Below are 13933 nucleotides of genomic sequence, written 5' to 3'. Positions count from 1 at the left end.
AGACTCACTAATTCTATGCTGTGAGTTGTTTTCTTTGGGCCTCTGGCATGAAAACTCATTCAGCACACTGTAACAGGAGCCTGCAGGTAGCTCCCACTTTGGTGCCCAGTGATCACATCTCCTGCCTAGCCTTACCTTTGTCTAAAAGGGCAACGTTCCTGTGAATGTCCTTCATGAATAGAGTTGTTTTCCTGCAATAAAATCATATAATAGCTTCAATGTCCAAAAAGGAGGAGCTTCTTTCCATGGACAAGATCTGGACTCTGCAGAGCAAGCCAGTGCACATTTGGTCAGCTGAATCACTTTCTAGACTCCATTGATCATGCTGATTAATCCTCCATATGTGGGTAGGATTACCATAAGGATGGCCACATCCACAATTGATTAGGATATATGAAATGTGTTTTACAGAATGACATAACAAAATGCCACTTTAGATACAAATGTTGCCAGATCATCCAAAGGAAGACAGAAAAAGACCTTGAGTACTCACAGTGCTTGCATGCCTTCAATGGAAGACAGAAGTAATGCCTGATAGCTATTTCAAAATATTTTTTCTTTATGAACACATTCCATTTGAACTTGCATGAATTCAGCTGGAGCGACTTATCTTTTGCCCAATGGCAGCTTTTCCTGATGATGATATGAAAGTGTCATTTGCAACTAATATTGCTATGTAATGATCCCTAACTCTGCAAGGCCAAGCTAGTTAAGGAGTGAAGCTGTTTAGAAAGTGATATAAAACACAAATGACTGGTCTCAGCAGTGAAACAGACCCTTAAGACAGATAATAAATGAGCATTATGCAATACATAGTGAAATGGAACCAAGTTACTGAATGAAAAAAAAGAGAGATAAAAAAGTGTACCATCATTCTCATTGATGGTACTCTTTAGCTTGGAGATGATGAGACTGAGGGGTGATCTCATTAATGTTTACAAATACATAAAGGGCAGGTTTCAGGATGATGGAGCCAGACTCTTCTCAATGATGTCCAATGATAGGACAAGGGCAATGGATACCAGCTGAAACAGGAGAGGTTCCAAAGAAACAAGGAAAAATTTCTTCACTATGGGGATGATGGAACACTGGAACAGGCTGCCCAGATGGGTTGTGGAGTCTCCTTCTCTGGAGACATTTAGAATCCACCTGGATGAGTTCCTGTGTGACCTATTCTAGGTGGTCCTGCTCTGGCAGGAGGGGTTGGACTAGATGATCTTTTGAGGTCTCTTCCAACCCTTAAGATTCTGTGTGATTAACAAATTACAAACTATTTTGCAATCTAGATTAGCAATTAGGAAGAAAATGAACTATTCCAAGAGTGTTGACAATGACAGAGACAAGTTAAAATAATCTTGCTGGAGTTACTGACTGACATTTATTGTTGTTGGCAGTAAAGAACCATACTTTAGATGACAAGTTCACAAACCAAGCCAGGAAAACTGTTCAGCTGTTAGCTACTTCTGTACCTCCTCCTTTGCTCTCCTCACACTGATTGGAGGAACAGAATCTCCACCTTAGCTTTCATTCCATTTCCTCCTGAAAACCTAACTTGGTGCACAGCCATCAACACAGCCAAGGACTGAAGACATTCAACTGGGAAAAATTATCTGGCAAGTTTCTTTTTCCTTATTTTTTTAAATTTCTTGTGTCACTGTCCAGTCACTAACCCAATCTCTAGCTCTGCTCAATTGAATGTGTGTGAAATCAGGTGCAAATAAACAGGGAAAGGAAATGTTTTGGCAATGTTTGCTTCTGGAATTGAAATGTCTTTTGTCTTTTCTAGCTGATATTTTTAATTGACATGATTTATGTAGCTCCCCTTCAGCAGAATATTCAACTGACCAGATTCTGGAGCTCTGAAGGTTATGGCTAAGAAGAAGCCCCCTTAAGAGAAATACAGATATCAATAACTCATTACTGTAAAGCTAGTCAGTGGGCAGGAGACTTCACTAGATCGATTTAAATAACTACAGTCTAACAAACTTTAGTTAATGATCTATCTAGTTCAGGTTATTTCTCTGCAACAATTTTCAATATACAGCAAAGAACTCTAAGAATTAAAAGCTCCAGGAAGGAAACACAGAAAATATTTTATATACTCTACAAATATTTATCGTGAGTATGAGGCCCAAAGGGTGTCAGCAGGCATTTTGGTTTATTATCTTTAAGGAGGAAGGGGTGGGTCCTCTATGCTGACTTCAGTGGGAGCCGTTATGTTCTGCATTTGTGTCATACCTCTGGTTACATTTTCTTGCCTTTCAAGGCAAGAATAGTCAGAATTTTACATAAATATGTTTGGTAAAATGTTTAAAGATGGGAGTAAGGACACTTTTTTATCTCTCTCTTTTTTTTTTTTTTTAATCTGAGTAAACAGAGTGGTTTTAGAGATGCTGAGAACTACCAGCAGCAATATACCAAAACTTTCTGAAAATTAGATCCAGTTTTAAGAAGCCTATACATAGATCCAGGCCAAATCATAGCCAGATATTGGAGAACATGGGATTCAGTCAATAAAAGAGACTTCAAGAATGCATGAGTAGATTTAGTTTGTTTGGGTTTTTTTCAGAGAAACTATGTTAATTCCAAGCCTTTCTTTCTTGATGCAGTGCATAATGGCCCTGGACAAAATGAAAGATTTGAGTTTGACACCTGCAATGATCCGAATTGACTTAGGTGAAGTGGAAGGTGTTCCCATGTTAACACCAACGTGCAGCATATGGGACAAAATATGGAAGTTCAAAGCCAGACCTGATGATCTGCTCATTGCAACCTATTCAAAAGCAGGTTGGTTTGGATAAGAAAGAGAACAGAAAAGTTGAGATAGTGGTTCTTATTGGAACTGAAAATTATGTTTTCCTATTGTGACTGATATTTTTTTAACCCCAAACCAGACATATTTTAAAAAGGTGAAGCTCTGTCAGCTCTGATAAGTAACTTCTGATTTCTTTGGCAAAAGTAACAACCATCTATTATTATTGAGGTTCAAATGGTCAGTGTAATTACCTACACTCAAATGTTTCTTTTGGTTTAGATTATATACATATATATTAATAGCAGCAATAGAAGTTTTCCACTAATAGACGATGATTTAACAAAGTCTAGTAGAAACTCATCATTACTAAGAAATAATAAAAACTGACTGAACAATTATGGATTGTATTATCTATTTGGAGAATGACTTGGTGTGTAAACAAGTACTGATCTCTTTCCAAGTACTAATCTTGCTTTCCAAGTTATCCTTTAGCCTGTTCTCTAGCTGATCTGCCACAACATCTCAAAGAAGATGTGGTTAACCCAGTGATCACAGCTACAAGGTTAACTCAGTGATTACAGCTACATGGGTAAAGAGGCACAGGAAAGACAATACTGTTACTCTTAGAAGATATTGCAGTAGCTCAGACAGATGCAATGTACTGACCTTTGTTAGAACATTTCAAATGGTAACACTGGAAACACTGCATATTTTTTAATGTTTTCAAACTGTATGAAAATTGTACTCAAAGTTCAGGTATTTAAATTTTCATTCAAATTCAGGATGAAAACAAAGCTAGAAATGTTTAAAATTTTGTGAGGTACGAAAATTGGCAGGAGGGAATGTCATTCCTTTCTGCATATTATACAATCTCCAAATAACTGTGAGTTTATCCCAGAGCTTTTCTCATTACCAGATGGAGGCTATTTCTGTTGATAAGAAGCAGCCTGTCTAAACCAGCATCCCTGTCACCGTGCTTTAGGAATCGCCTTTTTATTCTTAACTCTGCATTTTTCCTCCACTATACTCTCTTAGTACTTTGTCCATCATCATCTGTGCTGTTGCTTCTTCCTTTAATATGAAGTTCATCCTTCTGGCTTTCAGTTCCCTAGCAGAAGAGACTCTTGGTTATCCCTGAGGGAAACATCTAAACACTGATATTTTCAGGTACTACATGGACACAGGAAATAGTGGATATGATTCAACAAAATGGAGATGTTGAGAAGTGTAGACGTGACACTACTTACAAACGCCATCCTTTCCTCGAGTGGTTTCTCCCAGCGTCTCCACCTTTGAGTTACTCAGGTGAATATTACACAAATAGGTTTGTATTTCAAACTCAATTAAACAAAACAAGCATCCTGTGCTGATGCCACAGGTTTCCTGGGGAAGGTCCCAATTGCTTTATCACTGAACTATGCACCATGCTGGGTATTAGGGATCAGTTCAGTTGCTTTTTCATAAACATCTAGTGCTACTCAAGTCGATGCAAGGCTAGCAGATGTGACTCAGGTGCTACTGAAGACCATGCTGTTTTGGAGTGGCATCTGAAAGGCGTGTATGACACCCCATACTACTTAAACCAGCAGCAGATATGTGTAAATTGGCAGCATAGGGCCAATTGAATCCCATTTGCTGATTGGAGCTGTGTGGAAGTGAAATCTATGTCATGGACATATTCCCAAAAGTTGGAGAATCTTTTCAGTTTACTGTTTAGAGTAACTGTTGTTAACTTCCAGGGTCTCGTCATCTCAACAAGATATGGGGCATTCAGACAACTAACAGGCTTGACTGTTTTGCAAAGACAGTTTCTTACAAGTCGTCACCAAGCACAGGCTCCTGTCCACACAAATCTTTAAGACAACCTTTCTTTACATTTGAAGCTAAAAAGCTTGACTAACTGCATCAAAAATGCTCTTTTTTTCTTCTCTAAGCTAGACTGTGTTAATACGGAGACAAAAAAATTATAGAGGCCGACAGATGATGACAGGAGTAAAGGAATTATATAGAATATGACAGACTTTTAAAAAGGAGAGGGGGAGGGGATAGTGCATCTCCATATATCACCAGATATTCCCAAGTATTCTCATATATCTATACCTACTCAAAATTCACTCTATATCATTCTCCTAGTTTCTCTTTACATGCTATCCAGAAAAGCTAGACAGCCAGTCTATTCTTCTCATATCCTAGAAAGAAACAAAAATTTCTTACCTGCAAAGTGAAAGGAGATCACTTAATATTGCAAAGGAGAAACTTTGGTTGGGTAAATATAAATTAATATTCATCATTATCCCTTGGAATACAGGAGTTAGGCATGGACCCAAGAAAGCAAGAAGATTTGAATCAGTGTTCCCCCTTTCCTCCTTGAATATATAGATAAAAATTTCTCTAGAAACACTGAAGGTGCTCATGCAATGTTGTATATGCAACCGCTATTGTTTTCATTGCTGAAAAGTCACAGTGAAAAATCACACTTACGAGAACAGCAAAGAAGCACTAGTGCAATTTAGAGAAAAAGTCACTTGTCATAATGGAACATCTCACAGGTCTGGAGTTAGCTGAAGCTATGCCTTCTCCACGGACAATAAAAACTCATCTCCCTGTGCAGTTGGTGCCTCCCTCCTTCTGGGAACAGAACTGTAAGGTAAGGCTGAAGAGGTAGGATTCAATTCTGCTTCACTTGCAAAGAGACGTAAACCAGGACTGAAAAAGGTTCCCAGAATCTTTGTGAAACTGAAAGGCCTCCCCAGATACCCCTTGTAAAGCCTGTGTGAAACTGAAAAAGTCATGGCTAAGTTACCCATGCTGGATTTCAGAAAATGGCAGCTTCAAAGCAAAATCTCTTAAGCCTGTGTCATCAGGCCCCAAAAGAAAACTATAGCAGATGTTCAATATCCATATAAGCATGTGTAATGTAATATTTCTCTCTCTTTTTGTATTAATAAAGATAATCTATGTGGCGAGAAATGCAAAAGACAACCTGGTGTCATACTACCATTTCCACAGAATGAATAAAGGACTACCTGACCCAGGAACCTTGGAGGAGTTCATAGAGAAATTCATGACTGGAAAAGGTGATAAACTGCGATCAGTTGCATAAGAGACTTTGGTCATTTAAAAAAAGTGTTACATTGATTGATTTCAGCTATGGTTTGAAATGCAGTACTGACACTCTACGGAAAGGTATCTACCGAAGGTGTTTTAGTGGTAATTTATCTTCATTCAAGGGTTTTTATTAGTACCTAAAGGATTCATTCTATTTTTACATTCTCATTTTGGGGAAAAAAAACAAAAGCAGTGCTATTCATTCTTTTATCATTCAGAAACATGTGACAATTTTCAGGCTTAATGTCTTCTCTCTGAGGTTAAAAGAAATGTGCTGGGAAAGAACAATGATTTCATTGGTTTTACTCTAGCCTGATATACAAGAAGCCAAGGCTTAATTTTGTGGAGAAATGTGTGGTGTGAATATGAGTTAATACAGTAATCTGTATAAAGACCAAGTAGCTGAACAAAGCCAGTTGTCTATCTAAAGACAGCCAACCCAGGAGCTGATTCTTCCCTTTCTAAACAAGGTGCTCATATCCAAGAAGGAATTCACCTGCCTAGGTGGGTGGCAGTCTGCAATTTTTGATCAGTAAAGCTTCCACAGGTCTTTAATATTCATGCTACTATGTAGACACAGGACAAGCACGAGAGTCTCTCTTGTGTTTTTTGTTTGACCAGCCCAGCTTGGGAGCCATCTATCCCAGTGCAGACATCTATAACACAGCTGCCTCTGTCCAAGCTTATCATCCTGATACCTGCTGGAGAGATACGGGCATTTCTGATAGTACAGAAAATATTTTAACCAGTTAAAATCACAGAATAATGCAAATTGGAATGGAGATTTGGTATACATTTGGCCCAACCCTTTGCTCAAATCAGGTCCAATTAAGACTGGGTTTGTCCAGCTGATCAGATAAATCATGGAAATGTCTTTTTCTCTCCATCAGCCATAAAGACAGCCTGGAATTTTCATTTAGGGTAATCATTTGCATTTGTTGCACTCTAAAGATGCACACAAATCCTGCTTTTGGTATCCATGCACTTAAGAGATTAATAGCACGACTGGTGTCATAACCAGAGAGCACAAAGGTCATGGCTAGTGATTGAAAACCATCTGGGAAATGCCCAGACACTGATTATAAGGGAAATATAAGTGCCACAGATACCTAAAGACTGTTTGGGCACTAATGGCTGCTACTGATGTTACTTCTCTTTTAGTTCTCTGGGGTTCCTGGTATGACCATGTAAAAGGATGGTGGAAAGCAAAAGATAAGCACCGTATTCTCTACCTCTTCTATGAAGATATGAAGGAGGTAAAAGGCCGAATGTATGTTTATACAGCTATGAAATGTGGAAGTCCTGTAGATACAACCTGTGATCAAGAGTTTTCTATTATAATGCCAGCTGTATCAGTAAATCTTCAGATAACTTATCATCTCACCCAGCTAACAATTGCAAAATTAACACTATGTTTGATTTCTTTGCTTTTTCTGTCTTTATATCTTATCCCATTGTTATTCACTCTGCAGAATCCAAAGCGAGAAATTCAGAAGATTCTGAAATTCCTGGAGAAGGACCTGAGTCAAGAGGTTCTAAACAGGATCATCTACAACACATCATTTGAGATAATGAAGGAAAACCCCATGGCAAACTACACTAAAGATTTTCCGGGACTAATGGATCACTCTATTTCCCCATTCATGAGAAAAGGTACTGAGGCTTGTTACTGGCATCAACTCTCTTTCCTGCTTGTCATTCTGTTTTGAAACAAGGCTTGAATTGCAGGTCATCACAAGTGTCACATAGTCACAAGTATCCAGTTGAGTTGTGGCTAATAGGCTTCAGGATATATTGGTAAATTAATCTTTGTTCTGTTCTTTGTTTGCTTTTCTGTTTCTTAGGGCTTGTTGGGGACTGGAAGAATTATTTCACTGTGGCACAGAATAAGAAATTTGATGAAGATTATAAGAAGAAAATGGCTGACACTTCTCTTGTTTTTCGCACGGAATTATGATTATTAGCAATAGAAATTATTCTCTATGATCTTCAGCCTTTTCCATTTTATGTATTTTGCTTTTCCTTCACCAGATACCTGTGTCACTACAATTTCAATGTCTCTTTTTCACATACCACTGATTTTTATTATCATGAGAATGCCCAAATTATGCAGAAGTTTAGGTTGGTCTCCCTGAAGAAAACAATTCTATTCTCAAAAAAATCTCATTCATTCCTCCCACAGTAACTTTCAGCATTACCAAAAACATTTCAGACATGCTTTGAATTTTTATTTTTGTAAAACTGCAGTTGATATTGTTGGCACTTTCAAATAAACCACTTACAGAAATTAGGAATAAACAGGGAAAAGGATGTCAAAAGAGTGCAATAGGTGTGGACATTATATGTTATTCACATGTTGTATGAAAATTATCAATAAATAACAATTAAAAAAATAAAGGTGGTGAAGTATAAATAGCAACAGAAGTGCACAAAGTAGAATAATCTTCTCTTGTTTTAAACTGGACATCATAAATGCAATTGAGATGAAAACATTTCCAAAAACACCAAACACTCATTACTTTCCTTGATAAAACTTAATAAAAGACCGCAAATCCAGCTGTGGATGCAGGAGTCCCTACTGCATCAAGACAAGAAGCTTTTCTCACTGCTGCCTTTTGAAACAGACAGTAGAATCTTCTGTTAACATTCGGAGAATGTTGAAAGTTGGTATGAACTGGGTCAGGAGTCACTGCTGCATATAACACCTCCCTCTTCTTCACCATCGTAGTGTCCATCAGATGCATCACATTACCACCATCTTCTTTTCTTGACTCTTCTCATGTTAAGTAAACATACAATCATCTCATTGAGAGCTCTTAGTTGCTACAGGACCTGGTTGATATTATCAAAGACCAGTTCTCCTTTAGTGTTAGTACCAGGATTATAGCCATGCGTCGAGCTTGTGGAAAAAGTTAACTGAAGCAATTTGTAGCCCCTTTAATTACAGACAACTATTACCAATCCACTTTTGGCGGTACCAGTGAGCTTGGCATGCAGAAATGGCCCCAAAGATTTCCAGTTTCGCTGGGTTTGTAATTCTGAATGTCAGAGGGAAAACAACATAGACAACAGCAGCTGAAGGAATATACTGTCTTAGTCTCATTTAGTCTAGTTTAACACAGAAAATGTTTGATAGGGATATTTTCTCTTTGGCCTGTGAAGAGTTTCAAGGATTTAGTAATAGGAGCTGTCAACACGTATAGTCCATTGCAGGCTACCAATTTAATCCGGATATCTAAAATGAAGGCAATTCTCTAAAGGGCAGCAATATCTTGCATCAAGTTTGAAAACAAAAAAGCTTCCCATTCAATGTAGAAGTTAATGTTGTCAGTTCCTGGCCCACTGAGCTTCCCCAGACATGCAGGGGACATTGAAACCAGAAACATTCACTACATTAGTGCAAAGGTAGGCAATGATTTAGGTCAAGAGAGATGATGGCTCACAAATGAACAATGTCTCAGTGAATTGACTACCTGAGAAAAAAGTCTTCTGGCAGAGGCATTGCTGTTCATCACAGTCAAAGTTAAATATCAACCTGGGAAACTCTCTGCTACATGTTTGCTTTTTGTTTATAATTAACTTGATCTGCTATCTTACTATTGCCACTATGAGGAAAAGGCGTTGCCTGCTCTGACATATTTCTAGCTCCTATGAAATCACATGAGTCAGCTCAGTTTGTCAATCTAATCCTCATTCAGTGCCATAAGAGCCATCAGTAAACAGAAAACAAGCTTAGCTCAATCACTGGGTGACATTTTATGAGAGATGCTATACAAAAGGTCACACAGATGACCTGTTAGTTCCTCTTTTGAAATCTCTGAATCTATCAGAAGGGCAAAGTGCTGACAGTGGCTGAAGCCTGGTCTTCAAAGGGAGCTGCACAGCCATTGCAAGGATAGAGGCATCATATAATAAGGGACTCGTATCACATTGGGAAGTTACCTTTGCTCTCACTTCCTTGAGTAATTCTCCACACAGCTGCAATTCAATTGCTCTGAAAAGCAGGTAAAGTGTCACAGGTCAGAGTGCAGTCCTTTCAAGTCACCACAGTTGAGAGAGATCAACCTATGGACTCAGGCATAATACAGAGATTGTGTGCTAATACCAACATAAATTGGTAAGAGGTTTAATTTGTTCTTACAGAAAACACTGAACACCTGCAGAAGGAGATTGTACATGTTCCACTAAATTATTTCAAATCAATTTAACTATTGTCACACCTCTGATGCAAACAATGGTGATAGAGATCTGTAAATATCTCTATTAGACATATGCTCTGAATATATGCCTATGTTTATTTTCACCTCCTTATCCAGATCCATGAATTTAATACCTTTTTTTACGCAGGTGCAACTTCTATGTCAGTTTCAAAAAGGACTTGTGTTAGTCTAGCTAATGTAATCCCACAGTAACTTCTTCAATGCAGCTTGTCTAAGAAAGTTTTGATAGCTGGGGAACTTTGTTACTCATCTCTAAAAATGTCTGAAAATCAGTGTTGATCAATGCACATTAACTGTTCGCATGCTTCTGTTTTGTGGCTCTGTGTTAACAACTACGAAAACAAATGTTCCCATGGGAATGACTGAAGATCCCTGCTTCAATACAGATTTTTTTAAAGGTAACTGCTATATTAATTCTAAAATAGTCATGATAACCTTTTAGTGTGACTGTCAATAGGAACTACTGGAGCCATTTGACTATCACATGTTACATAACCACTTATGAAACAGAATGGAAGAAGCATCAAGCTTCAAAAAAATTAAGAGACAGACAGAGGAGGGAGCTATTCTGTCTTAGCTAGCATTCAAAGACAGAGAGAGACACTGCTTTCCTTTACACTAATTTTACTGTAGATGATCTCTGCCTTGTGCCTGGACTGAAAGTCACTGTTTCTTCAGTTAGGAAATAGATAGAGGACAAAAGTTGGTTTTTATTAAATTTGTCCTATCCATTCCTACCTTATAATTTCTTTTTTTTTTTTATAATGATTTATGCTGACAGGTTCACAAAGAATCTTATCTTAACAGCAAGGTTAATTATTAATTCTGGAATATTCCAGCAGTGCATTCATATTGAGTTTTAAGCATGGACTGAAGCTTCCTTTTCCCTCACATCCTCAATGAATGATTCAAGTCATCTCAATGTTGGCTGCAGGTGATCCTAAAGGCACATTGAGAGAGAAAGTTAAGCCCTTTGTACTCATAGGATGCAAGTAAACTGTGCTGCCAGACCTAAAGCCATGGTCTTGAGCTAGATAACAAGGTTCTGCCTGCCCTCCAGACCCAGCACAGATTTAGGCACTGTGTAGGTGGACCAGGAATGTTGTCATGCAGTAGTGTTCCATGGTTAATGTTGAAGAGGCAAATTACTCATGCATTACTTTGTAGAAGTGTCTCGACAGAGCCTGCTACAAGAGTAGTCGGTATTTATCAGCAGCGTGAGTTCACACTGCCTTTAGGATTGTATGAAAGCTCACAGTTCAATCAATTATGACCTACCACGGCCACGGAGATTAAAGGATTATGTCAAAACCAAGCCACATTGGGTCCTGCTCTGGTACAGGCAACACAGGTATGGGTAGAGTCTTCAGTTAGACAGCTAAAACAAAGGTAATTTTAATTGCTAAAATTGTGCCTCTTGTTACTGTAGCAATAACCCTCACTCATCTATATTTGCTATTTCTGTGTGTGGTTACAAGGGTTTTCAGGTTTTGTTAACAATGGAACGGTCTCTTATAGCCAGACCCTAACCCTAAGTGCTAAAACAAAATGCTACTTTCCCTGTTTCAGTGTCACACTAATCTTTCAACAGTCTTGGACTCTGTAGACAACTAATAGAACACCAAACTTCTCATCTCTCAGTTTCCTATTGCAATCTAAGAGCAGAATTAAAGAGTAGATACACAATTTTGGATTTTAATACATAACTAATCCCAGTTTTGAGATAAATACAAAGGAATGTATTGCCCTCACATCTTATCTACTCATATAAATTTTCGAATTGGCCTCCCATTTTACACTTTCTGAATTTTAAATGTACCTGTAACCTCTACCATAATACTCCAGTGGGAACCTACTGAACCTGAACTCTACTCAACAAAATGGCCAGAGTCAGACAAAGAATTTACAGTTTACTTGCAGGGGACAGAAAGAATGCTTTAAGTTTCCAAAGAAAGATAGTTAACATGCTGGAAATTCATACCCTGGCTATCTTCACACTAATTTGGCATGCAGAAAAGCCATAACAGTAGCTCAAAGCAAGAACGCTGACTGGTCCAGCATGGTTCACAAGCAAAAGAGTTTGTGATCTTCAGAACCTGCTGGAAGGTAGATTCTATAGTGGCTGGCATTTAAAACATCAGCTCTTGTATCCTGGAAACACATTCCTGAGTTTCAAAATTATAGTAATTCTCTCATTCTGTGATCTTCAAAAAATTCTTGCAGGTTTGATAATTCCAATGATAGTGATCACGCATTTGTACCCTGCCTTGATGTAAGGGCTAATCACAGCCCTGTGGGACTTGGCTTCTCAATGAAATCAGGATTTAAAGTTTCTTATGCTCTGCCACAACACCTTTCATAAATGTCTTGGTAATCTTGTTTTACATAAACAAGATTAAAAGATGAACTAAGTATCTTTTACAAAGATAATAAAATCATAGAATATATGGCACATACAAATTATTCTGTGAGGGTGAGGGAGCCCTGGCACAAGCTGCCCAGGAAGGGTGTGGAGTCTCCTTCTCTGGAGGTTTTCAAAACCCAGCTGGACACGTTCCTGTGTGACCTAATCTACGTGGACCCGCTTTGGCAGGGGGACAGACTAGATGATCTTTCAAGGTCCCTTCCAACCCCTACCGTTCTATGATTCTACGATCTTGTCTCAAATTAGCTACATGCAATATATATAAACTTATTGGCTCCTTCTGGATAGGTAAGATGCACAATTCATGAATTGTTTAAGAAAATTGTGTAAGACTATTGCAAGTATAAACAGACTTTTTTTTTTTCCCACAAAATGTGTAGCAACTTGTAGTTTATTATAAGAAGTTGAAACAATCAGTACACAAAGTTCTCTTTTTTTTTTTCTTCTAGTAACTTTTTAAATTCTTTTACTGTTCCCTAACCAGGATGCTTTGCAATTACAGTTGCAATCTGAAACCAGACTGAAAGACTGGCAAGACAGTCTCAGTTGTAAAACACACCTAAATTCTGTGCCATAAAATGGAGGGGAGAGGGAGGAGACAATTGCCCTCTCTCTGCCAACTACATAGCTCACAGTAGCAGGGAACTCTATCAGGGGCTGAGTGCTCTCTAGCCAGAATCAGTTTCAGAAAGCCTGTGAAGAGTGAGCCAGTAATTCACTGTCATCAGTACAAATACATCTGAAAAACCTCTGTGTGCCTGCTTTGGACAATCTCCAAAATTAACTTCCTCATAGGCTAAGTCATGAGGTGACCCAAGAGTTGAACCACAATACATATTTTCTAGGGACAGGAGGAAAGAACAAGTTTACATGAACCATTGTTTTCTCTGGGGTTTAACAAGGAAGAAGGTAAACTTTCCTATAGTTTTCTGTCCAGATGTCCAAATTCAATTGGAAGGAGAAAGCAGTGCTGTAATGCAGAGTTTAAGGTGAAAAGCTTTTGTCACAGAATAGGACTGTATCTAGAAAGGCTTTTCTTGAAATTGTGTGAGACCCCCAAGTTAGACCACGACCATGCACGCACAGGTACCCAGTTCAGAGTCTCTGAAAGTGGATGGAGAAAGAAAGATTGAATCTATTCAGTGCCCTATAGGGCTTCTAAAATGTGTAAGAAGAGAAGTTATGGAAGAATAGCTTATTGTAGTTTGGTTAGGGAGATCTGTTCCTTGCCAGCAACTTCTGAGAGTGCATGGAACCATATGTTCCTGCTATAGCTGTGTACCTACATATATTACAGTAAGCAGTGAATATATATAATGAACAGTGAATGTAGGCAGAGGACAACACAAGGAAATAATTTCTGAGGTATATGTGAAGAACCTTTCTGCCTTTTGTCACTATTTGTCATTTGAATTTTCAAAGAAG

At 38.3% G+C, this 13933-nt stretch overlaps 1 protein-coding gene across 1 annotated transcript; it reads left to right on the top strand.

Moving 5' to 3' along the window:
• The first annotated feature begins 1541 nt into the window (after window positions 1–1541).
• On the top strand, window positions 1542–8192 carry SULT1C4 (sulfotransferase family 1C member 4). The gene is made up of 8 exons (XM_010200085.2): window positions 1542–1613; window positions 2610–2787; window positions 3923–4060; window positions 5305–5402; window positions 5706–5832; window positions 7025–7119; window positions 7336–7516; window positions 7708–8192. The coding sequence occupies exons 2-8, from the start codon at window positions 2616–2618 to the stop codon at window positions 7818–7820; spliced, it is 924 nt and encodes a 307-aa protein (XP_010198387.2). The 5' UTR covers window positions 1542–1613; window positions 2610–2615; the 3' UTR covers window positions 7821–8192.
• The last annotated feature ends 5741 nt before the right edge of the window (window positions 8193–13933 follow it).

Source organism: Colius striatus, chromosome 1, assembly GCF_028858725.1.
Source record: "Colius striatus isolate bColStr4 chromosome 1, bColStr4.1.hap1, whole genome shotgun sequence".
Lineage (NCBI taxonomy): Eukaryota > Metazoa > Chordata > Aves > Coliiformes > Coliidae > Colius > Colius striatus.
The sequence above is the reverse complement of the archived record's forward strand: the minus strand, read 5'-3'. Positions and strand labels throughout refer to the sequence as shown.

Bases quoted from the DNA above. Each gene is read 5' to 3' on its own strand.
- SULT1C4 (XM_010200085.2), top strand. From the start codon at position 2,616: ATGGCCCTGGACAAAATGAAAGATTTGAGTTTGACACCTGCAATGATC. The intron at 7,120-7,335 runs GTAAAAGGCCGA...TTCACTCTGCAG, and splicing joins TCTATGAAGATATGAAGGAG to AATCCAAAGCGAGAAATTCA. The intron at 7,517-7,707 runs GTACTGAGGCTT...TCTGTTTCTTAG, and splicing joins TTCCCCATTCATGAGAAAAG to GGCTTGTTGGGGACTGGAAG.